The 26,504-nt window shown below is 38.0% G+C and overlaps 1 protein-coding gene across 1 annotated transcript; it reads right to left on the reverse strand.

Moving 5' to 3' along the window:
- Nucleotides 1–665: 665 nt before the first annotated feature.
- LOC133800368 (uncharacterized) lies at nucleotides 666–3,068 on the reverse strand. Its single transcript, XM_062238327.1, has 3 exons — nucleotides 2,504–3,068; nucleotides 2,120–2,203; nucleotides 666–1,945 (listed from the first exon to the last, which is right to left on the reverse strand). Exons 1-3 carry the CDS (start codon nucleotides 3,066–3,068, stop codon nucleotides 666–668), a joined length of 1,929 nt encoding a protein of 642 aa, XP_062094311.1.
- Between the last annotated feature and the right edge of the window lie 23,436 nt (nucleotides 3,069–26,504).

The following is a 26,504-nucleotide window of genomic DNA, read 5'->3' on the forward strand; positions in this document are numbered from 1 at the left end:
TGAAGCTTCATCATCTGCCATTGGTTCTTCAGAATTTTCTAAGTCATCAAATCGAACATTGATGGACTCAACCACTGAACGAGTTCTTTTGTTGAACACACGATAGGCACGACTGTTAAGCGAATACCCAAGAAACACTCCTTCATCACTCCTTGGATCAAAATTTCCTAAATGTTCTCGATCATTTAGGACATAACACACACATCCAAAAATGTGCATATGACTGACATTAGGAGTCCTTCCTTTCCAAAGCTCACAGGCGGTTTGTATCGTGCCAGTTCTCAGATGAACCCGATTGCAGATATAACAGGCTGTATTAATTGCTTCAGCCCAAAAACGCTTAGGAATGTCCTTAGCATGCATCATTACCCGAGCCATTTCCTGTAGGGTCCTGTTCTTCCTTTCAACAACCCCATTCTGTTGAGGGGTTTTTGGAGCTGAAAACTCATGTTTTATTCCTAATTGATCGCAAAATCGGAGAACACAGTGTTTTCAAACTCCTTTCCATGGTCACTTCGAAGTCGATAGACTTTCCCAATCTTAGATTCCTTTTCATTTTGGAGTCTGAGAACTAAGGATGAAAAGAGTCCAAAAGTGTCTGACTTTTCTTTGAGGAAATCTACCCAAGTGTACCTAGAGTAATCATCAACAAGAACCATGACAAATCATTTACCACTTAGACTTTCATTCTGCATGGGTCCCATTAAATTCACATGAATCAACTCCAGCACACGGGAGGTGAGAAGCATGTTTACAGGAGGATGTGATGCTTTTGTCTGTTTTCTCAGTTGGCAAGGCCCACACAACCTATCTCTAGTGACTTTCATCTCTGGTATCCCTCGAACAGCTTGTAGTTTCACAATTCTCTTCAAGTCTCTAAAGTTCAAGTGCCCCAGTCTATAGTGCCACAAGTCTGGCTTATCAAGAAAGGATCTGTTGCATAAGACTTGATTGCTTAGTGCATAGCAGTTGTCGCTGGTTCTATTACCTGTCAAGACTGAGCACCCACTAGTTGCAACAAGACAATGAGTTTTAGAGAAACTTACAGTGTAGTCATTGTCACAGAGTTGGCTGATGCTAATAAGATTTGCCTTGAGACCTTTAACGTACAACACCTCAGTCAATGGAGCTATTCCATTTAGCACCAGATCACCTTTTCCAAATATCTGACCCTTGTTCCCATCACCGAAGGTCACAGCTCCCTCATTTCCTTCTTTATAGTTTACCAGCACATTCCTGTTGCCGGTCATATGTCGGGAACATCCGCTGTCGACGTACCATTGCTCTTCTTGAAAAGCTGAAAGAGAGGTGTGGGCAACTAATGCAACATTTTTGTTAAGATCAGATTTTGGTTTCCACTCACTAGATGGCAACTTTCCCGTAAATCGATTCAAGTGTTGAAAGCTATTCAAACGATCGATCATAGCTTTCAAATACACCTGCCACTTGTAGCATCTGGGTCTAATATGTCCTCTTTTGTTACAAAAATGACAAATGGGAACAAATCTCTCTTTGTGAATCTGACCATCCAGGATAGTCTTCCTTCCTTCGAAATTCAACTTGATGGGTTCAGATGAGACACTGATCCGTTTAGTAGAATATGGAAAACCAGGACTAAAAGTATTGTGCATTGAGTCATCACGAGTCTTATCTTCCTTGTTCTTGGACAAAGAGGGATCATAAATTCCTAAATTCTCCCCTTTCTTGTAAAGCATTTTGTACCCAATGGATGTTTGATCTCCATATGGTTTTTGTAACTGCAAAGTGTGGTTAATTGTAGCAGTTCCTGGAGGGATAAACTCAAGAGATTGTCTAGCCCTTATTAAATCTGCAGTCAGTTTGTAAATCTCACTGTCCTTCTCATCAAGCTGTTTTGTGAGCTTTTTAACAGTGTCCTCCAGCCCATCCTTCTCAGATTCAAGTTGTTGTTTGGCACTAGTGAGACCTTTGATTTATTTAGCCATATACTCCCATTGAGCGAACATCTCCTCATATGCATGTTGTCTCCCGTCACTGTTCTCATCTGTTGAGCTTGAGTTTTCATCTTCCTCTGAACACATTGATTGACGACTCTTTGCCACAAAAGCCACCACCTATTTCTCTTCATCAGACTTGTCACTTGAAGTGGAGCTCTTTTCTTCATCACTATCACTCCATGTAGCTGCTAAGGCTTTCTTCTTCTTAAGAGTGTTGGCACACTCAGCTTGAATATGTACAAATCCGTCAAATTATCGGCACTGTATTCCCCTGTTTTTCTTGTCGCCAAACTGCTAAGTTTGCTTATTGTTTCCACCAAAGTTTCTTCTGAGACCATTCTCTTTTCCTCCTGGAAAGTTTTTCTTGTAATTCCTCTTCAAGAATTTTGCATAATTCCTGGTCAGCAGCGCTAAAGTCTCATCAGTGAAACCCTCAGATGCATCTGAGATCAACTTCTTTTCCTCCTTATGCACAAATGCAAGACTATTATCAGCTTTTTCTTTTTCGGGATCTTTCTACTTCTTGCCTTTCTTCCACCGGGTGAGACTCATTTCATAGTTCTGCAATGACCTAATTAACTCATCAAGATCAAGTTCCTCGACATTTCCTTCTATAGAGGTAACCTTTGACATGAACTTCCGAGGCAGAACTCCAAGCACCTTGCGAACTAGTTTTGCGTTTGAATAAGTCTTCCCAAGTGCATAAGATGCATTTGAGATATCGCACAATTTGGCATGGAACTCTATTACAGTTTCTTCCTCCTCCATAGACAGATTTTCAAATGCTTTTGCCAAAGCCCTCAGTCTGGACTTCTTTACAGCATCAGTTCCTTCATTCTTTATTCTCAGTTTCTCCCAAGCTTCTTTGGCAATTTCACAGTTGGCTATGACTTTCAGCTGATTTGTAGAAACTGCATTAAAGAGAGCATGCATAGCCTTTGAATTAAAATTGGCCCTTTCCATCTCTTGTGTAGTCCATAGACTCATTTGTTTAGGCTTAACAACCTCATCTTCAACAAAGGTTGGACACTTCCAGCCATCTTCAACAGCCATCCACACCCGTTCATCAACAACTCTCAAGAATGCACGCATTTTTGTTTTCCAGTAAGGATAATTTGCCCCTTCAAGCATTGGGGGTCAAGATGTAGAACCTCCTTCTCTGAACATCTCCATTCTGTACAAACAATTGAACAAAAACAAAAGACAATATATTCCCAGAGTCGGAACTCAGAGGGGGTCAGTGTCAACTAGAGAACCCAGAAAAAACAAGAATTACAAATTACACGAAAACAAATCAAAACTCAATCTCAATACACAAAAGATAGGAGGATCGAAAGAAAAACAATTAGAAGAACCTGGCTCTGATACCAATTGAAAAACCTAAGTTTTAGCCCATCTTTCCAGTTTTATAGTCTTCATCTTGATTTATACTTGTATATTAATGTGGATGCCAAAAATCCACCAAAAAGAAACTCTTTAGTCCCTGGTTGGAACATAGGGATAAGGGTCGCTTGTTCATGCTATTGGGCTCGAGCCTGTAGGCCTTGTTGAATACAGGAGATCATCTCATGAGAAATGTTGATGCTCATAATCCCATCAAGAGAAAGTATGAGGCCGAGGCAAGGCCCTAAGGCCACCGTCGTCTCGGGAAGCCATCACGCCATCACAACACGAGTCTGGGTTCGTTTCTCGTGGAGTCGATGCCAAGTGGTCCACGTTGGCAAGGCATAGGTGCCAAGGCTCAGTAGCCTCGCGAGGCCCCTCTCGCCCATGGCTTCCTCCATGGCCTCGCCCATGGCCTCTTCCATGGCCTCGGCCCCATGGCCTATGCCAAGGCTCAGTAGCCTCGCGAGGCCCCTCTCGCCCATGGCTTCCTCCATGGCCTCGGCCCCATGGTCTCCTCCATGGCCTCGCCCATGGCCTCCTCCATGGCCTCACTCCTTGGCCTCCTCCATGGCCTCGCCCATGGCCTCCTCCATGGCCTCACCCATGGCCTCCTCCATGGCCTCGCCCATGGCCTCCTCCATGGCCTCGCCCATGGCCTCCTCCATGGCCTCGCCCATGGCCTCCTCCATGGCCTCGCCCATGGCCTCCTCCATGGCCTCGCCCATGGCCTCCTCCATGGCCTCGGCCCCATGGCCTCCTCCATGGCCTCGGCCCCATGGCCTCCTCCATGGCCTTGGCCCCATGGCCTCCTCCATGGCCTCGCCCATGGCCTCCTCCATGGCCTCGCCCATGGCCTCCTCCATGGCCTCGCCCATGGCCTCCTCCATGGCCTCGCCCATGGCCTCCTCCATGGCCTCGCCCATGGCCTCCTCCATGGCCTCGCCCATGGCCTCCTTCATGGCCTCGGCCCCATGGCCTCCTCCATGGCCTCGGCCCCATGGCCTCCTCCATGGCCTCGGCCCCATGGCCTCACTCCATGGCCTCCTCCATGGCGTCGGCCCCATGGCCTCCTCCATGGCCTCGCCCCTGGCCTCCTCCATGGCCTCGGCCCCATGGCCTCCTCAATGGCCTCGCCCATGGCCTCCTCCATGACCTTGCCCATGGCCTCCTCCATGGCCTCGGCCCCATGGCCTCACTCCATGGCCTCCTCCATGGCCTCGGCCCAAAGGCCTCCTCCATGGCCTCGCCCATGGCCTCCTCCATGGCCTCGGCCCCTCCATGGCCTCGCCCATGGCCTCCTCCATGGCCTCCTCCATGGGCTCGCCCATGGCCTCCTCCATGGCCTCGCCCATGGCCTCCTCCATGGCCTTGGAGGTGAGAATACTCACAAGGGGCAAGGTACACGCATGAATATGGAATGTACCTACGAACCTAAAGAAGTCAGAGTACGGATATAGTACCCCTACCAGACAAGTAGTGGGAATGCCAGGAGTGGGTATGCAAGGATAGGAGTTATGGTCCGTACGTCTACGGCCATAGGTCAGAGCCGACAGCACTACCTCTTGCACCACTACGCCTGCCACCACGCATCAGACATGGATACAGACGAGTAGTGGAGACATCCTCCTGACACCTGCTCCTGTATGGGGTGTACGACCTCAGCCTCTGGAGCCACTCCCCTGACACAGTACGTATGTACCACATGGTCCCCTGGACCACTATGTACCTAAGGCCATTAGAGCCTACTATAAAATGAACTCTAAAACCACCTGAAAGGGTGTTGGAAAATTCATTGTATGCAGAGGCCATTAAGAAATATACATTTTTTCACTCCATTGTTCATCTGTGTTTATCCTTTCATAAGTTAATTCTAAGTTCTTATCTAGAGATCGCCGCATTTACCTTTGAGTTTTCCGACCTAATTTCGTTGACGAGATTTCACCGTCAACAATTAACAACACAATTATAAGAGTTGACACACAAGAATTACAAGCTTCATCTGCACTGAAAACACATTTCAGCCGACTAGTGCTTGGGTTCCCTGAACCAGGGTAAAAACTCTCACTATATTCAGAAGTAATTTTACATAAACCAGTTCAAGAATCAATATGTAAAAACTGTAAAAACTATCTCAAAATACAATGAAGCTTTCTACCCTAAACAACCAAATCCCTTGGTTACAAATGCAAGACCCCCTTGCTTCAATGTTGAACTCCCTTCAACAATATCTCAAATCCGAAAACCTTCGGATCTATAACATCAAGACCCAGCTGAACTCATTCAGCAATCACGGCTAGATTCCAGAGCTTGCACAGAAACCTTCAACCATCTTCAATGGAGTTTCTTGCCAACACCTGTAAAAATCAATGGAAGAAAAAGAAAGAAAACAGAGCAAAAACACCCAATCGAATCTCTCGAACAAAGAAAGTTCGTTATAACTAATTAACCAGCCCAATATATATCATTGGCTGTAATTAGGTATAATCCCGAACAAACTAACAGCTGTAACTCACTAACAGCCTTGCTTTACACACATGCTAATGTGGACACTAACCAAAAACGAATATACTCCAGACATAACAAAATTCCATTCCAGACGCGACTGGACCTAATTTGTCATACAAAAAATATTGGTCCTTACAAATGTTGTATTCATGTATTATAAAAAGGGGTTATTGGTGTAGTGCTAGTTAGTGGAGGTACTTTTCATACTGAGAGTATGTAGAACTAGAGCAGATGTGATTTGATAATACTTGTTTAAATAATGTTTCATAGTATTATAAAACACAATAATTGATGATGATATACATAGCAGCTTGTGAAGCAGCTATAAAGGCTATGTGGCTTAGGAAGTTCTATATTGATCTATAAGTTGTTTTAGGCATGGATAAGCCACTTGTTCTATACTGTGATAACAATGGGGCAGTAGCTAATTCAAAGGAACCCAGAAATCACAAGAGGGGAAAGCACATCGAGAGGAAATATTACTTAATCCAAGAGATAGTCAACCGAGGAGATGTTATTATCTTAAAGATTGTATCTGAAGATAATCTTACAGTTCTGTTCACAAAGACTTTATCTATTAAATCTTTTTAGGGTCATGTAAGAAGCATGGGGTTGAGGGAAATGCCTCATTTTCTTTAGGGCAAGTGGTAGATTGTTGGGAATTGTGCCCTTATAGCAATTGTATTTGACAATGGTTTTAATGAAATGAATAAATGAATTGAATTATTATGTATATGTAGCTTATGTACTATATTATTATTATTAATATTAAGTAAATATTAGAAAATTCCCAAGTTCATCTATGTGGTCTCAATCTTATATTGGTATGAGAGGATCGAGATTGAGATCATGGACTTAAATAGTTCGCAGTAAAATAAATTTGTGGAATCTTTAGATTAATTACTTCTAGTACGGTCCACTAGTATTATGAATACATGTGACCTAGATCCGGGTTACTAGTGTAGTAGGACACTTTAGTGGAGGTACTTTGCATACTGAGAGTATGTAGAACTGGACCAGATGTGATTTGATAATACTTGTTTAAATACTGTTTCATAGTATTATAAAACACATCAACTGATGATCATATACAAATTGATCTTAATCTTGAAGTTACTATGAACTCCTATATATGTCATTTGATCCTTTGATTCATGCTTTATGGTTTGTCAAAATGGCTAGGCTAAGAACTATTGTTTTGGAGACTCAATGATGTATATGGCTGGGGACATAGCTTAACAAATATGGAATCTATACCTTCTTATAGATTGAATGATGGTTCCCTATTGGGTTGGCTTTTGGAACTGAAAATGTTATTGACGTCAATTCATAATCAGATTATGAATTAACCTTCACTAGTAAGTCAATGGTACCCTAGGAATTAAGTTATAATTAAAAGGATAAAACGGTAATTTTATTCCCACTTAGTTATGAATCATCAATAGAGGATTAATTTGTATGTAAAGATTATATCAATGTACACTTTATGGTTACAATAAAGTACTCAGTAAATATATGTCTTTAATCCTTAAGAGTGCAGTCTCATATTTATAGTGGAGTAATCATGAGATTAATAAATATGATAATTGAATCAAAGAGTTTTGGTTAATAATCTATTATTTATTGGAGCTTGGAATTTTTGGTCTAAAGGTCCCTGGGGCGGCTCTATCAACACTATTCAAGGTAAGAGTTGATACAAGAATCAAGCTGTGAATGAGTTATTTGAAAGAATATTTATTCTTCGGGATAAATATATAATTATGTGATAATTAAAATTACACAATTTATTGCATTAATGCAATTTTCGAAATTGTGTAGAAATAAAAGAAATTGATTTTAATCAATTATTTTATTTATGTGAGAAATGATAAATATGGATAGTCAAAATTGATTTTGATTATTATATTTATTTAATTAATAATAAGATGATAATTGAAATTCAAATTTAAAATTTTGAATTTTGAAATTTAAGTTGCTATCTTTTCCTTAAAAATATGATACTTTATTTGAATTTTTAATTATTAATTAATTAAAATAAAAATGCATAAAAAATTAATTCCCCTTATTTTAGGGAGGTGTTACACGCATGGGGCTTCTTGGACTGCCCTATGCGTGTACCCCTACTGATAGTGATTAGTTATTGATTTTTTATTTTATTTAATTAATTAATAAAACATTTTGAAAATGGTTTTTAAAATGGAATGTAAGACTTTGTCTTTAATTATCATTTATTTTATTATTATTAAGATAATCAATTTTATTTAATTGTTATTATTATGATAATAATACTTATATATTCTATATGATAGAAAATCGGAAAAGAAGAGTTTTACAAGAAGAATTAGAAAACCTAATCATCTTTTTTTCACAAAAGGATAAACCTTTCTTTCTAGTCTATAATAAAGAGTCTCATGTGTTGAGAATACTTTTGATTCACAAATTTGATTCATGTTCTCTATGTGCCTACCCACATCTTAAGGTGTAGAGAACGTCTTGAAGATCTTGGTGTGACTACTCCAGCAAGGATAGGAAGATCAAAATATATACGAAAAAATTCAAGGATTCTTGATAGGCTACAAAAAGTAAATCATTTCGTATTACTTTTACATATAAATATTTTATTAATTAACATATTGCATATTAAATGATCCTCATATAAAGTTATTTATTTGAAATTTTTTGTTGTATACAATACTACAATTACCGCAATTTCTGTTGCGCACTAATAATAGTTCCTAACACTATATATATATATATATGGGAATTCTCCTATAGGGGCTTCACTTTAAGCCCTACCGGTAGGGCTCTCAGTGTTTACAACCCGTGAACAGTTTTCAGCACGATTTTTTTTATGATAGTGTATATTGTAGCTATTTAGAGTATCTTGCAAATTTTCAGAAAATTCCGAATAGTTTACAGTACCGAAAACTAGGTTCAAACATGTTGTTGCACGCTTGACTAATTTTTTTTATGCACGTGGAAAACAACATGTTTGAACCTAGTTTTTGGTACTGTAAACTATTCAAAATTTTATGACAATTTCCAGGATGCTCTAAATAGCTACAATATACACGGTCATAAAAAAAAGTCACGCCGAAAACTGTTCACGGGTCGAGAAACACTGAGAGCCCTACCGGTAGGGCTTAAAGTAAAGTCCCTATAGAAGAATTGTCCTATATATATATAACTTAGTCAAATACAAGTAACAAATATAATAAAGTTGAGAATTTGTTACAACTATTAGTTGGCAACAGCTGTGAAAAACTAATTACTTAACAGCTTGTTAACTAACTAAAATAGTAGATTTAGCTTTCTCAAGATACCCCTCAAGGTTGAAGGAGAATTCTCGACTTAAGTCTTGGATGTGAAGTAGTCAAACTTAGCCTCACATAAAGACTTTGTAAGAACATCAAATACTTGCTCATTGGTGGGAAAATAGTATATTTATAATTGTTTACTAGCTACTTTCTCAAGAATGAAATGAACATCAAGCACTATGCATGAAACGCTAGATTAGAGGCTAAAGCACCAACGCCTAGATTATTACACCATAAAACAGGTGGAGAAGAGGAATCTAGCTGCACACCAATCTCAGAAGAAAAAAAAAAGTATCAAAAGGATGACAAACTTGACTTGATCGTATTTACTTTCACTCATGATTTACCGTCTTGACTTTAAATTACCTGGAAATAATTTCAATCTTGAATTGAAAAGAAGAACTTGCTACCCCAACAAAGCTCCAATTGCGTAGTCTCTTGTATCACACATAAGCTCAAAATGGTAACTGCCAATTTGGTGCAACTACAATGGGTGCAGAAATAAGATTTTCTTAGAGTACTTTAAAAGCTTGGTGACACTTTTTACCAAAATCAAAAGAAACTGCATTCATCAACAACTATGAAAGAGGCTTCAAAATCTTGGAGAAATCCTTAATAAATCTTCACATGTCCAAGGAACACCAAGTTGGATTCTTCGCATTGTTGGGAATGGTACCTTTAAAGCATATGTAATGGACAATTTCTTTATGAAATAAATAAATGAAATGAATATTTTCGTATATTATTGTTTGAATGATATTATTTAAATTTCAGAAAATTGTCAAATTCATCAATGTGACTTCAATCTTGTATTGGTACGAGAAGATTAAGAACGAGATAAATAAATTTAAATAGTTTGCAGTAAAATAAAGTTATATGGAATCTTTGAATTAAAAACTGTTAGTACAATTTACTAGAATTATGAATACATGTAATCTTGATCCGGATTACTAATGTGGTAAGATATCTTACTGGAGGTGCTTTTTATATAATGAGATTATAAAGAACTGGAACCGATATGTTATTAATAATTAATTAAATGTCATTTCATCATAAAGTATTATGTAACACCATACTAATCTAGGACCGTTATACTGTTTGTTTAAAACGATGCTTAACTCGATAAGCGAGTCATTTGGACTCAAAAGTGTAATTAAAATGAACTTATGGTTTAGGTGCTAAAAATTTTGGTAAAAGGAATTAAACTTTTGATTAAAAGGTTTATAATATTTACAAGGGATTCCAAAAGTTTGTACACAAAATACAAATATATCAAGAGTTACAAAAAAAGCTGACCTAAGTGGCAAAGCTAAACCTATACCCTAAGTCCCTCAAAATAAGTCTCGAACATGGCAGCTGAATAGACTGAGTATGTACACACCGCCCCTAGAGCTCGCTAACTCATGGCTGGTCCAATTTCCCCTTGCCCTTACCTGCACGACAAAGCACCCGTGAGCTAGGGCCTAGCAAGAAAACCCAACTAGATATAACAGAAATTAAAGTAATCATTAACATCAAATATATGCTTCATAAATCACAACAAACTCAGATTCACTATTCAATAAGTACACGACCTATGCCGAGTAGGTGCATACTGCACCCCCGTAGTGGCCATGGGGGTGTTCTATAAACCGCAAACTGTAGTTTAGAACTCAAATTGCACAGCACCAAACTGCCAAAAATTGTAACTGGTGAAACCATTATCGATGGTTCGGTTTAAGCGGACTGCTCAACTTTAACGGTTTGGTCATGATTTCTAATTTTTTTAAAACCAATTAAATCGAACCGGACCATGATTTTTTCTAAAAAATAGTTTTTAGAAATGAGGGTGCAAATGTTTGAACCACTACACTTAAGTTAATATAAAGTTTACCAAACCATCCAAGCCAAACAATTTAATTATTTAGAATATGTTTTTAGTAGTATTTAATACATGTACAAGTTTCCAAAAACTAAAAAAAGAGAAATTTAAAGTCCCACATTGTTTAGAAAGTAAACATTTCTTCTAACTCCTATAAAATGATTCAAAATACTTCACTTACAACAACAAAGACAATAAGCCTTTTGTTGACTTTTATGGTCTTAAAAGTAAATCTAAAATTATAATTATTATTAAAATTTAAATACCATTATTTATTTAATTATTTTATAATAAATAAAATTTTAATAATTTGGTTATATGGTTAAAATCGAACCAAACCAAACCGTGTACACCCCTAAGTGGTCATGCTATAACGATCTAAACTCCACATGATTATCGCTGATTATGACCCCATAATCAATCAGACATAAACAATCATAAACAACAAATGTAACGTATTCAATTATAGAGTATAGCATTAACTCTAAACACATATTCAAGGCACGATTGTAACTGTGTTCCAAACTCAGGGTCAGTGCCCTAATATCAATGCATGTGTCAGTTTTCTTACCTCGAGTGCTACGCGGAAGGTGAAATGACCCTACATGCGATTCTTGTCTCGAGGCTCGCGAAAACCCTAGTCACAACGTAAATGATACACTTATTAGGAATTAAATCCAAATCCCGAGTTCAAAACCAAAACCTAGCTCTCGGGGCTACTAATTACAGTCAACGAGGTGATGGAATAGTCCGACGAACCCCCAAGTGGGCCTCCAAAATGGATCTTAAGAACCTCGAGCCTTATTCCCAAAAATTCAGAAAACCACCAATTCAAGGCACTTGGCATGGTCGTGCCCACATAAATTTTTGCGTTTCTGGGGCACTAGCTTAGTCACGCTGACCCTGACATGGTCATGCTGGTGGCCTAGAAACCCAAAATTGAACTCAAAATCCTTTGCTTTCTGAGACACTAGCATAGTCGCGCCACATCCTATCGCGATTGCACTAGGTCGTCAGAATCCCAAAACGAGCCCAAAATTAAAGTGTTCTTCCCAAAATCGTAAACCATGATTTTCCTCTGCATCTCAGACCCAAAACTCATACTCCAACCAAATTTTTGACCCAAACAAACCTTAAATAACTAAGATAGACTACAAACATCAATAAGATACTATAAAACACACCAAAACACATCAAAACACCAAATGGTGATTTTGAGTTCCAAACTCTAGCTTTGGCTCTGAAATATGAGTTCCACACCACCAATCAAGAATTCTAGCAATAAACAAATCCTCAATTCAGTTTATAAATGCCTTAATAATACCACTACAACAAATTTGACTAAATATTAAAATATTACACAATTTTAAAAGCGTTATTATTGATTAGCCAAAAACGTTAATACATTGCCAAATGATTTTTTTTTGTTAAAACATCCCGCCTTTACTTTTTCCCCACTGTTAACTCTCATTTTCATTCTCTAAAATCACAAAACAAAAGAAAATGCTCTCCTGAAATGGGTTCTCTCTACCCTAACCTTCACGCCTCACGCCTCACGCCTTTCCCCTTCACTCGGTCTCTCTCTCTATCCCTTCTCTCTCTCTCTCTCTCTCTCTCGCATGGCCGAAGGATGAGTGGAAGGGTACAGGGGCTTCTATGTCTCAGGGATGGACTTCGGGCAGGGACGATTTTCCTTCCCCTCGTGTTCTTTCTCAGTCTCAGCAATGGAACGATATCTCTCTCTCTCTCTACTTGCAATTACAGAGACGATGTGCGGGATTTGAGCACGCGATGAGGCTTAAAAAAAATTCCACTGCTAAACTTCATGACTCCAGGTTCTCTTTCTCTTTCCAAACTGAGTTTTATTTTGGTATTTTCTCGTTTTTTTTTATTTGAGTGGAGTGAGATTTTGAACTTGAACTAGGGTTTTATGTTTAGATGTTTGTAAAGTTTGATGAGGCCGAAACGATTTGCATTTTATGGGGGTTTGGGTTGATCTAGTTTTTGTGAAATTATGATTTTAGGGGTTTTATTTGGAGTAAGAAAGAAAGGAAATGTAGTGTTTTTTTTTTAAATGTACTTTTGCTGGAAATTGAAATTCATTGGGTTTGTTTTGATATTGGAATTGGCTCTTTTTTGCATAATCTTACTGAACTTTGATACTCAATTAACCCCAACAGGTGTATGAATTTATGTTTAGTTTTTGGGGATAGAGGAAATAGAGAGAGATTTAGCTATATCCCTTACCCCATGAGGCATGAGCCTTGAAATTTGGATTATTTTAGATTGTGTAGTTTTATAAGAAGTGGAGATTAAACTAGTTAGAGTCTATGTTAAATAAGAACTGGGAGTTGGCAATGCTCATGTTTTGGAATCATTTTATGCTGATGAACATAAGCTTATCTTCTCTTATTGGTTAGTTTTGTGTAGAACGGCGAGGAAGATTGTGAATTTGGATGATCACATTGCATTGACCTGTGCTGGGCTCACATTACATTTCTAGCTGTTAGTGTTCAATGACTAATTTACCATCTGAGCTTGTTTTTTTTTATATAGTTTTACAATCAATAAATTAATTTAAACACAAAAAAAAAAGAAAAATGAGAAGTTGTTGTCCCATTTCTTCTGGTCTAGTATTTATGCTCATGCCCTAGGATTGATGTGTTTTTTTGGGTAAGCAGGGAACATCTGCTGAGTGTTTCTTTGTTGGAGTTTGTGGTGGTGGTTTGGTCACTCTTCCAATTCAGGTCAGTTAAGCTCTTATTAAAATCCCATTGCATTAGATTGAATATATGAATTTTTGTTGAGTACTAATACACTAGTGTATCTGACGGGTCAATTAAATGAAGGCTATGACTAATTTATGTTTAACACCTTCAATATAGAATTTCAAAACCGAGGGATCATTGAAATTTCAATTTTAGGCAGTTTTTTCTAATGTTCTGTTGTACATATTTGTCATGAATGGAGAACTAATAATCATTTATTCTGTTTCTGAGAACAGCTAGGGATAAGATGCTTGATGAGAGAGCGCCCATTGTTTGCCCTAGCTACTGTCACAACGGTTGTGGTATGCACATATAATTTATCTCTTAAAAGCTAAATCCATGTTGTTAAAAGTTTCAATTATGTGGATTTGACTTGTGTTGTGTAATCACACAGGGAATTTGGACTATATTTCCTTATGCGGTGGCTGCTTCAACAACATTATTCCTTTACCTGCAATGCCGGTACTCTAGCTAGACAAAACCTTATACAAATTTTTGGACTTCCTTTAATATAGACAAAATATATCATGATATAGAATACAAAGAAAATCAACCATGGTTTATATCTTTGGGTGGTATTGACAATCACTTGTTAGATAACCATCCACTATAGTTATAGCTTTTATAATTTGGGAAAGCAAAGTTACTTTGATTGGATTTGATCTCATTTTATGTTTATGGCAAAGCCAAAACACATCTTCACTATGTGTCTGGTGTTACATCTTCAATATCACACAAATATTTTCTATAATTTTTCACGTCTTAAGGGCATAGCTGAAAGTGCATTACAGAAAGATATAACTCTGGCTGTTGAGGGTTTGTTAGGAGTTGTCTTTACAGTGGCTGCATTAACAGATGAAGAAATGGATGTCGGTGAGGTATTTATTTTATTTTCTATAAGATTTCTTCTATATAATAAAGCAAGCAGTTCATCTGAGGGCTGACTAGCTTGTCTTGTGTACCAGCTTCAATCTCCGAGATGTGATTCTAATCCACCTATTATTAAGTCTACCAGGAAAACAACACATCCCTATCTCTCAATGGTTGATTCATTTTGGTTGACCATACTTGATGCATTGTCTCTTATTTTGTCAAGGTTTGGTTAACTTTGTACCAATGCATTTGTAGTAGGATTATAAAAATAGTATTCTAGTAATGCTTTTTTTTTTCCTTTTATTAATTAGCTTTGAGTCACTTTCGCAGGTCACAAGGAGAGGCTATTGTGTTGGAAATACTAAAGGGATATCAAGCATTCACACAGGTAATCATTGTTCTGACATGTCATCTCAGTATAGGTTCTTGGTGTGGAATTATTTTCTGTAAATGTCTATTTGCTATTAGAAAAATATATACATATATAGGTCTTGGCTGCAATTTCAGCGGGATAATAAATGGGTTCTATCATGCCACATAATATATTTTCTGTGCTATATATGTCCGGCCATATATGTTGTTGCAAGATTTTTTCAGCTTAAACTATTTCCTCTTTCTGACCAATGTAAATGATGATTCCAGGCATGTGGGGTTCTTCACGCCATTAAACCTTTAAACTTCTTTGTAGCATCACTTTGCAAGTTTACTATAAATTTTCCAAATGAAGCAGAGAAAAGGAGGTACTGAATTATTTTGCAAGTTTAATATGTCTTTGAAATTCTTATGTTCATGTTCTACTATCTTTATGATGAACAATGGTCAGATTTATTTTTTGAAGTACTATGAAGGGTCCCAGGAAAGGGCTTTGGGACGATGATGAAAAGATGCAATAAGGGGCGAAGCAGATGCTCCCCAAATTGCTTTGACCCTTTCTTCTCCCTAGCGCGAACCAGAGGCCTTTCCTCCATGGGCAATGGGCAAACGAGTTGTCCATTATGTGAAGTAAGGTAACTTTAACCCATTTTTTTAATTTATGATATATGAAGTATGATTTATATGTAAACTAAGGTAACTGAGCCTGCCAATTTTGATTTTTTTTGGTGTTGATTTATGGATTTGAAAGTTTAAAATCCTAAACCTCAAACGTTTAATGGTTCGAATTTTCTCAAATTTTTATAGTTTTTTCTTGCCATTATATATGTAACACTCGATCATGCTCTTTGATGGTTTTTTTTTTTTTTTGCAGTTTATTTTAATATTGATTGTGTTCATGTTGCCATTTACGGACCAAAAGCAAACCGTTGAAGCAAACCACGACCACACCCCTGCTGAAGCCTCCCTCACGCAGCTGAAGCACACCATGACCACACCCGTGTTGAAGTTGTTGGGTCTCTCATCCCTCCCCCTCTGTTTATCTCTCCTGCTGGCTATGAGCAAGAACAGAAGACCTCTGTTTATCTCTGTGAGAGGTATAGTTTGTGTTTTTTTTTCTTTTCAGATTTCAATATCAAGTAAACATTTTGAATATTATCAGTATATATATATATGTGTGTGCTTGTGTTAGAATTATTTCTAAAATCCTGACTTTCATATGTTTGTCTCTCATTTTTTAGATTGAGCGTAATTTTCTCAGAGCTTGTGTTTGTGAGAACTAGTTTTGTCAGAGAGAAAAGTGTTGAAAAACTCAATCTTCGAGTTGTAATTTTTGAGTATGTACTATTGCTTTGTGAGACTGGAACCAAGTAATTTTAGTTGTGTTTCTTCTCTTAATTTCTCAGTTATTTTTCATTTCTGCTTTCATGCTACTTCTTTTGTGTTAAATCTATGTGTTTTAAATCATGGATTTGGAGTAGTTAATCCTCAGTGTGCCTTAGAGTTTGGTTGTTTGGGCCTATGGGAAATTTGTCATGTTATGTATGTCATTATATTTTGTGGCATTTTTGGCTTGTTGGTCTTATTTCTTCTATGACAGACTTTGTATTGTTATGTTTTCTAATTTTGATGAATATATTTGGATACTGCCTTGGAATTTTTTCAGCTTATGATTATCTTATTTCTATTTGTTTGGAGGTCTATAAATAAGAGCCCCCTTTTCATTTTGTATTTCTATTTGGTTGTGATTATGTTGGTTCTTGTGAGTGTTTAAGAACATGTTTGAAGGGTTCCCTTTCTTATTTCATTTCTGTTCACAGTAGCTATTTGTTTAGTTGATTTTCCTTAGTTTGAATGCCTCCATGCACGACTAATATGAAGGGTTAAGTAAGGTATATACTTATTCAAACTACTGGATAGATTGAGATTCTTGACTCATTGGAATTAATTCACCCAAAGTAAATGGAACTTTTAGGTAAATTAAGAGTGATTTTAAAATAAATTAATTAACCATATAACTATTGAGTATTCTCTTGACAACAACACTTAGTCAATACCTTACTATTTGTATTTGTTAGTGTCTTTAGTTCTGTTAGTATTACTGTTAATATAGACTCTTCATGTAACTAATTGTAGTTAGTCTCTACAATGGTTAGAATTGCTTGTGTTGGTATTTTTGTAGTTATCTCTCCTTTAGTCCTTTTTGCTGTATTTTTTTGTATGAAGTTAGGATTGTCCAGATTTGATTTATGCATGTTGTATTATCTGATTTTATTAAGCTTTTGTTATAAGTGCTAACTGAAGCTCTACTCTCTTAAAGTTAAACTATTATTATTTGCATATCTTTTTTTTTGCAATTGTATTTCATTTGCATGTTGTAGGTTCTTGATCACACAAGTGAAAAGACATTTAAATTTTGCATGTTTAGTAAATTTGTTCTTCTATTTTATTAGTTATCTTTTTGCTTGAAATACTATGTTTTGCACACTACCTTTATGTATTTTTTTGTAATAATGAAATTGAGATCATTGGCACTTGTCTAATTGAGGATACAACCACATTGGATTGTGAGATTTTGGCCATTTGATAATTGAAAATTTGCTTCCATATGCAAGCAATTTATGAAAATATTGAAACCTGCCGTTCTTATTTGATAATGACCAAGTGCTTAGCTCCAATTACTCAACATGGTACGTACTCAACTCAGTTTTTTTATTTTGTTTCATAGTCATTGAGTTAATATAATATATGGCTTCAGTTTATTCTTGTTTCTTGCCTGACCTTTTATTTTCTTGAGTTCTTTGATTCCTTCCAGCTTTTCCTCTTTTCTGAAGTTGTTTTTGAACTAAGAGAGATGAGTAGGTATTTAGCAACTTTATTTTATAATTTAATTTATATTAATAACAAGGAGGGAAAGAATCCATTGAGCGTTTCTATGGCTGCCTAGTAATAATTTTACCGGAGAGGTCTATATCTATATGCATATTTATATTATTTAGGCTTCTTTCTTTGATGCTTTTGATAATTAATATGGTTTTTTTTAAGAGTTACTATAAGCACTTAACAATTTGTGATTCCGACAATGTTTTGGTAAAAGATGTGTCTATGCTATTGGATTTTCTTTATAAATTAGTTGTTGTATTGTATATATATATTTATATGTTTGGTTGGTATATCATTTGCATTTTCATTTCATAATCATAAAGTGTTTGAGCTAACTTTTCTAATGAGTATTTTACCAAGCATAAATCTTCAATCTTTCATGCCTATGTGTTGTAGTTAGTGTAATTGCATGGCCAGCTTAAAAATTCGTAATGAGGTTATTAACTTTCTTTCTTTTTGTACTCTTTTAGTTTAATATTAACTCTAAGTTTAAGCATTAATTATTTAAACTCTTGTGTAGCTAAGCAAATCAACCTCACAACAAAGACAAGTGCACAATTGAATGGATGATGAATTGGAGGGTGGAGCAAGCTTCATGGTTTACTTTTTGTGTATCTTGTTATGTTTCTATTTTTTTACTTTTGAAGCAAAATATGTGCAAGACTATAGAATTTTATTATGTATTCTTTCAAACTCAAGTTAGAACTAAGAACTTTTGAAGTGGACATTGTCATGGTTTTAAGGAGTTCGTCTTCAAATGTAAAAATACTCATGGTTGATCATATATATTGAATATTTTTAGATTTTTTGATCTATTTAATATTACACTTTTGATCAATTGTGATTTTTTTTAATCAAAATACAATAGTAAAAATATTTTACAACAATAAAAAATGCATACTACAAAATAACAAAATGTTATTAATGGGAGAATTTACAATAATTATGGTTGTTTTGTATAATATATTATAATTGAGACAAAAAGTTATGATTTATATAATAGAATGAACTAAAAACGTTATAAAATGATCAAATATAACAATTTTCATAACAGTTGGAAAGTGTTCTGCATAAAGTATAAGATTAAACTTCAAATTTATAACCAAATACTCTAACTAAATGTTATTATTTGAATATTATAGCAACTAAAAATGTGTTATTGAATAGTTTAAGATAACATCGAACATAACATTCGAATACTGTTATAGAAAAGAAAGGACTTTTAATAACAGGAGCTACGTTAGCGTTTTCAGAAGCGTTATCAATACTCCTGGTTAGCAGTTTTTAAGTGTTATGAATACTGTTTTTTCTTGTAGTGTACAATTCTACACCCCAAGTAGCCTTGAATCCCTAAAATTAAAATATCCAAACTCAAATTCCCCAAAGCTCAAGAACGCAATAAAGCTCAAGAGAAGTTTAAAGTTAAGTAACTATACCTCTTAATTTCGAAAATCTCTGGGTGTAGAGGTATCTTTGGCAGCTTCTAATCCTTCCAACAACTTCAATTCTCCTAATAAAATTCCTCAATTTAAGCTTGGACAATGTCTTGTGTTTGGTGTCCTTGAGAGAGTTCTTGAAACAAAGAGGAGAGTGAGAAGCATGTGTGTAGAACATGAATGGCAGCTGCATCTAAAGTTGGCCAAATTCTCTACCGATTGGTCAAATGATCGTTTTACCCCTGATCTTACTTAACCTCAAAACTAAACCCTAAGGGCATTTTCGTCATTTACCTTAATATTCTCACTAACCTCAAATACACCTCTAATCTTCAAACAAAAAATATGTTCCCCAAAATATTTCATTTACGAATAACCCCAAAATATGAAAAATTACCAAAATACCCTTTGGCTCACCTCGAGCCGTGTATTTATCACCGTGGTGAATTTTCCGCTAAATTGCTCGAAAGGATCGATTCACGCTAAATATCATGAAGATATTCACATAATAATGTGGTCTCAAGCATATAGAATATAAAATTACAAATATACCCTAACATGTCAAAATTGAGAGAATGCCTTTTTTTTTTTTAACAAAAGTGGGTCTCTAAACATATTTAATACACATAATCATGCATACTCAATCATGTAATCATATACACCATATAAATCAATTAATTCGCACATAATTACATCACATGTCCTGCCAACGCACTAATCAAAGCACTTAATTCTATTAGAAGTTTTAGGACGTTGCATATTACATATTTAAATATATCAATAAATGATCATATACAAATTGATCAAAGTTTTGAAGTTACTATGAACTCCTATTTATATTATCTGAGTCATTTGATTCACTTGTTATAGTTTGTCAAAATGATCAGGCTGATAGCATTTGTTTTCGGGACTCATTGGTGAAGATGGTTAGGGACATAGTATACAGATATTAAACCTATACCTTTCCTATATGAAATTGAATAATGGTTTTGTAACGACCCAAAATTACTAATAAGGCTTAAGGGCCTTGATTAGTGCGTCGGGAGGGCATAACTGGATTATGTGTGATTTAAATGACTATGTGATAAGCATCCTATATGATTATTTGGATATATGAGATGCATGATTATGAGTATTAGTATGCATGTAGGCCCTGTTTAGATTATAAGGGCATATCTTTAATTTTGGCCCGTTGAGGGCGTAAACATGATTATCTGTGATAAATTGTTGAGACCACATTATTATGTGGATATATTTGCAACTTGTGACTCGAGGCGATCCCAGTGAGCGGTTTAGCGAAAAAGTCACGGCGGGGATTTATACCCGGCTCAGGGTGAGCCTTGGGGTATTTATGGGAATCTAGGCAATATATTGGAGACTATTTGACATTGAGGAAAATAATTGGTGATTAGTTAGGTGTCGGGATGTAAGCGGTAAGTATTAGGGACACTCGAGGAATTAGCGAGAGTTAGGAACAATGACCAAAATGCCCTTAGAATGTTTAAAGACTTAGGTTTTAATGGGAGGGCAAAATGGTCTTTTGGATGGTTAAAAGAGGATAAGTGTTGTTCTATTTTTTTAGCTTTAGTGGAACTTGTAGAAAATAGTAGAAACAGAAGGAAGGAAAGAAAGAAGAAAAACAGGGACTCTTTCTCTCTCACGGTTTCCTCTCCCTTCACCATTTCTTGAGGATTTTTGAAGATATAATTCAGAGGAGGCTTAGGCTAGGGCTTGGAGCTTGGGTTCTTGGTGAAGCTAGGAGGTTTAGCTGGAGTTAGTGTTCAATTAAGGTAAGGTTTCTAGCTTTTTCCGAGATCGCTGAGTTCTGTTGTGTTGATCTTTGAATCTGAACTTTGGATGGGAATTTAAAGGGTTTGAGCTTGAATAACTGAGGAGGTAAAGGCTGGAAGGGCTTATAGGGAAAGCTAAGGTCGAATTCCCCATTAAAGGTAAGAATTTATGAGCTTGATCATCTGAGTTGTTGGGTTGGTTCTGGTTTTTCTGATGAGTTATTGAGTTTTGAGTTCAATTCTTGTTTTCTTTGTTTGATGGTGCATGTGGCCAAATTTGAGGTTGTTGGGCCATGTGGGATGAGATGTAGTGAATGGTATGTTTGTTTTAAAGTGTAGTTGAAGTTTGGAGGGGTTCTAGGGAGTTTTGACTTGGGGAAATTCGAAGGAGAAACTAGGAGTGCTGAAGGTGCTATCTGTAGCGCTAGCAGTAGAGCGTTACAGTGCTATGTCAAGGTTTTCTGGGGGATTTTTTCTCTGCTTGTAGCATTGTAGCGCCCACTCTGTGGCACTGTAGCGTTACCCTGCCTTCAGAAGTGGATTTTTGGGCATTTTCTTAGGGTTTTTACCTGGGGTCTCGGGGTTTGATTCCACCACCCCGTTTGGTGGAATTAGAGCTTCCTGAGGGCTCGGAATTGGTCTCGAGGTTAGGTTATGGAATTGAATGTTAATGAGGGTTCTATGTTACATTTGTGACTAAGTGAATGCTAGGGCTCGGTCGGGATCGTGCTCGAGGATCATTTCAATTAATTAAAGCACTCATAATCAAAGGTAAAAAACTGCACCCGATTATGTGTTTATGTTGGGGCTAAGAGCTGCCTATATTTGTATGTGATGTCATGAGATGGTATTATGCCATGGGGACATGTGATAAACAACCTAAGAGTGTCGGAATCAATATTTGCGCACAGGGCGCGTCTCGGGCACTTGTAGATGAGGTTAAATACATAGTCACTGAGCTCGGCCTAAGCGGGTCGGAGTCAGTGGGATAATAAGAGGATGCTGCCTAAGGGCGCTGACCATGGATTTTGGCATGATATGTTTAATGTTGTTTAAACTGATGATTGTGACGAGTTTGTTATCTAAGTAACTGATTATTGGCTTGTAGTTTGATATGATTGTTTATGTGAGTTGTATGACTTATTGTATATCTAATTGATGATTCGTAAATTATTTGCCTGTTGGTTGTCGCTTGTGCTATGCATTATGGTTTTCTTGATTGGCCTTCGCTTAAGGGTGCTACATGGTGCAGGTAAAGGCAAGGGCAAGGTGGACCCGTCCTGAGTTGGAGATCTTTGAGGCTGAATGTACATAGTTAGCTGATCGGCCGCCATGGCCGAGGAGTAGTACAAGACAGGAGAAGCCTAAATGTCTGTTTTTCCTTTAGAGTGGCCAATACCTATTTACAACTTCAAATTTTTGTAAACTGTCTTTTAAACTCTATTTCTTTTGGGATCCCATGTACGAAATGTTTATCTAAATGAAATATATCTTTTATGACCAAAATATTTTAACCTTAGTTAAATTATGGTTTTAGTAACACGTTTCTAACTAAATGACTCTATTAGCAAGTCTTGCACCTTTATAAACACACAGTGTAACTGCCTTGGCTACCCAGGGCGTTACAACTTGGTATCAGAGCACCCTAGGTTTAAGGGAACCTGAAGACTGGCTGGACATGTACATTCACCACTGAAGAAAAGCTCGACTCAGGGTTTGGTAATTGTGTATACATGTTTATATGCTTAAATGATTAAAATGGAATATGAATGCTGATATCTGTGTGATTAATAGGAAGCATGAGATATTGATAGGGTCTGGCCCTTGAGTGTTGTGTGATGATATCGAGGTATGCTTATTAGCGTTGCTGTGTATGTGAATGAACTGTTATATCTTGAATGCTTATGAATGGTTGTGTTGCAATGGTGGATTGTGGAAGGATTATTACCCTGTCATCATAGTCTGACTGTCAAGTCGATGATTGCAGATTTACTTGGATAGCTATGTGTCCAAGATGATCTGTACGACATACCAGCAGTAGGTCTGAGGCAAGGGACGATGTCCAGGGCCAGACCCCTTCGCCAGTCCCTGAAAACTGGCAGTAGGTCATGACAGACATGCAAGCACGACTGCAGAGTCAGGATGAGCAGATCCAAATTTTGCGACAGCAGGCTTTGTCAAAGAGTCCTGCCCCTATTGTGCCACCTGCAGCGGTACGAGTTGTACAGCCAGTAGAGGTTGGAAATAAATGGGAGCCGCTGTATGAGCGGTTCAGGAAACAACATCCACCAACTTTTGAAGGGGGACCAGATCCACTGATGGCTGAATAGTGGATGAGTATGGTCACTGCCATTATAGATTTCATGAGGGTAGAGGGTCATGAAAGAGTGGCTTGTGCTGCATATATGTTGAGAGATGATGCCTGCATCTGGTGGGAAGTGGCATCACAGACTAGGGATGTTACTACTTTGAGTTGGGAAGGATTTAAGGATTTATTTAGCTATAAGTATTATAATGTTGCCATCAGGGCAGCGAAGGTTAATGAATTTGTGGGGCTGGTTCACGGCAGCATGACAATTACAGAGTATGCCTTGAAGTTTGACAGACTTGCGAGGTTCACACCAGATCTTGTGCCTACTGATGCAGTGAGACAGGACATAATTATCAGAGGGCTTAATGCTATGATAGCCCGAGATTTGAGGATTACAACAGTTTCTGAGGGTACAACTTATGCCCAGGCTATTGAGAAGGCTCTTATTGCTGAGGAAGCAAAGAAAAAGATCCGGAGGGAGAGTGAAGTAAGGAGGGAGGGCCGCAAGGTGGTGCCTTCCTATTCTGGGTCTAGTAGGGGCAGAGGCCCCAATGATCTAAAGAGGAAGACCCTTGACACTTCGACTGATCCTGGTCAAGATAGGAGAGGTTGGGGTACTCAAGATGGCCATCAGGGAGGCGGTGATTCATGGAGGAGCTATCCTGAATGCACAATGTGCAGAAGATGCCATATGGGCGAACGTCATGCTAAGGCCTGTTATGTGTGTGGGGTGGTAGGACACCTCAAGAAAGACTGCCCAACAATGAAGAAAGGGGAAGCAGTGAAGGAGGACAGCTTGGCTCTAGCTCGAGTGTTCACCCTGACGCAGGCAGAAGTCGAGGCTAGTCCCTCGGTGGTTACAGGTTAGCTTTCTAGCGCTGGCTCTTCTTAATCTGTATTGATTGACTCTGGTGCTACACATTCGTTTGTTTCTAGTAAGATGATTGATAGACTGTGTAGACCTAGTGAGTATTATATTGCGGGGTTTGGAACTATATTGCCTACAGGAGAACTGATAGTTTGTAGGAGATGGATTAGAGCACTGCCAATGATGGTTAATGGTAAGGAATTGTCAGTAGACTTGATTGAGTTGGGTATGGAGGACTTTGACATGATTTTGGGGATGGATTGGCTGGTTAGATATGGAGCTACTATTGACTGTAGGAAGAAGATGGTGACCTTTGAGCCGGAGGGCAAGGATTCCTTTGTCTTTGTGGGAGCGGTATATAGACCCCGTGTACCCATGATATCAGTACTGAGAGCCAAAGATTTCTTATAGGGAGGATGTATAGGCTTTCTGGCTAGCGTGGTGGATACCACCAGGGTTTTTCCAACAGGGCCGGGGGAGACTAGATTGGTTTATAAGTTCTTGGATGTATTCCTTGATGACTTACCGGGGCTGCTGCCGCATAGGGAGATTCAGTTTGTTACTGAGTTAGCGCCAAGGACAGAGCCAGTGTCGAGGGCACCATATAGAATGGCATTGGCAGAACTGAAGGAATTGAAGATACAGTTACAGAAGCTTTTGGATTTGGGGTTCATCAAGCCACGCTACTCGCCATAGGGTGCTCCAATTTTGTTTGTGAAGAAGAAGGACATGACTCTGAGAATGTGTACAGACTACAGAGAATTGAACAAGTTGACTATCAAGAATAAGTATCCTCTACCAAGGATTGACGACTTGTTCGATCAGCTGCAGGGTAAGACAGTGTTCTCGAAGATTAATCTTCAACCTGGTTATCACCAGCTGAGGATCAAGGACGAGGACATACCGAAGACGACCTTCCGAACGAGGTATGGGCACTATGAGTTTTAGTCATGTCGTTTGGTTTGACCAATGCCTCAGCAGCCTTCATGGACCTAATGAACAGGGTGTTCAAGGACTTCTTGGATCCGTTCGTCATTGTTTTCATCGAAGACATTTTGGTGTATTCCAGTTCAGAGGCAAAGCATGAGTTTCATCTTCGACAGGTTCTGCACAGGTTAAGAGAGCACGCCTCTGAGGTTCAGAGTTTTCTTGGTTTAGCGGGTTATTACAAACGGTTTGTGGAAGGCTTCTCGAAGATAGCAGCACCGATGACAGAATTGACACGGAAGAATTTGAAGTTCATCTAGTCAGCCAAGTGTGATAATAGTTTTCAAGAATTGAAGCGGTGACTTATTACTGCACCTGTGTTAAGTCTTCCTTCAGAGGAAGGAAAGTTTGTAGTCTATTGCGATGCGTCAAGGTTGGGTTTGGGCTGTGTGTTGATGCAGAATGAGAAGGTTGTAGCTTATGCATCACGACAGCTGAAGGAGTATGAGCAGCGGTATCCTACCCATGATTTGGAGCTAGTAGCGGTGGTATTTGCATTGAAGGTCTAGCGACATTATCTGTGCGGGGAAAAGTGGAGGTAGACACCGATCACAAGAGTTTGAAGTACTTCTTCACACAGAAGGACCTGAACATGAGGCAGAGACATTAGCTGAAGTTAGTAAAGGATTATGATTGTGATATTCTTTATCACCCAGGGAAAGCCAATGTAGTGGCAGATGGAATAAGCTAGAGGGGCCTGGGTCAGTTGTATAGTTCCACCCAGATTTCGAGAGAGTTAGCTGATGAGATGGCCAGAGTAGAGATAGAATTGGTGGTGGGCCGATTGGCCATCATTACTCTGCAGTTAACCCTCCTAGAGCGGATTAAGGAAGGTCAGCTAGTGGATGCTCAATTATAGGAGGTTAGAGAGAATGTCATAGCGGGAGTAGCTAAGGACTATTCTATTTCTGAGGTTAGTTTGCTACGGTATCAGGGGCAGATTTGTGTCCCATCTAGTGTGGGGATCAGACGAGAGATATTGGAAGAGTCGCATACTACACCGTATTCACTTCATCCGGGTACCACGAAGATGTATTAGGATCTACGGACGTTATATTGGTTGCTCGGGATGAAGAAGGATGTGGGGGAATATGTGGCCAGACGTTTAACCTATCAACAGGTGAAGGCTGAACATCAGCGACCAGTAAGGTTGCTTCAGCCTTTGGGTATT

Source organism: Humulus lupulus, chromosome 9 (assembly GCF_963169125.1).
Source record: "Humulus lupulus chromosome 9, drHumLupu1.1, whole genome shotgun sequence".
Classification (NCBI taxonomy): domain Eukaryota; kingdom Viridiplantae; phylum Streptophyta; class Magnoliopsida; order Rosales; family Cannabaceae; genus Humulus; species Humulus lupulus.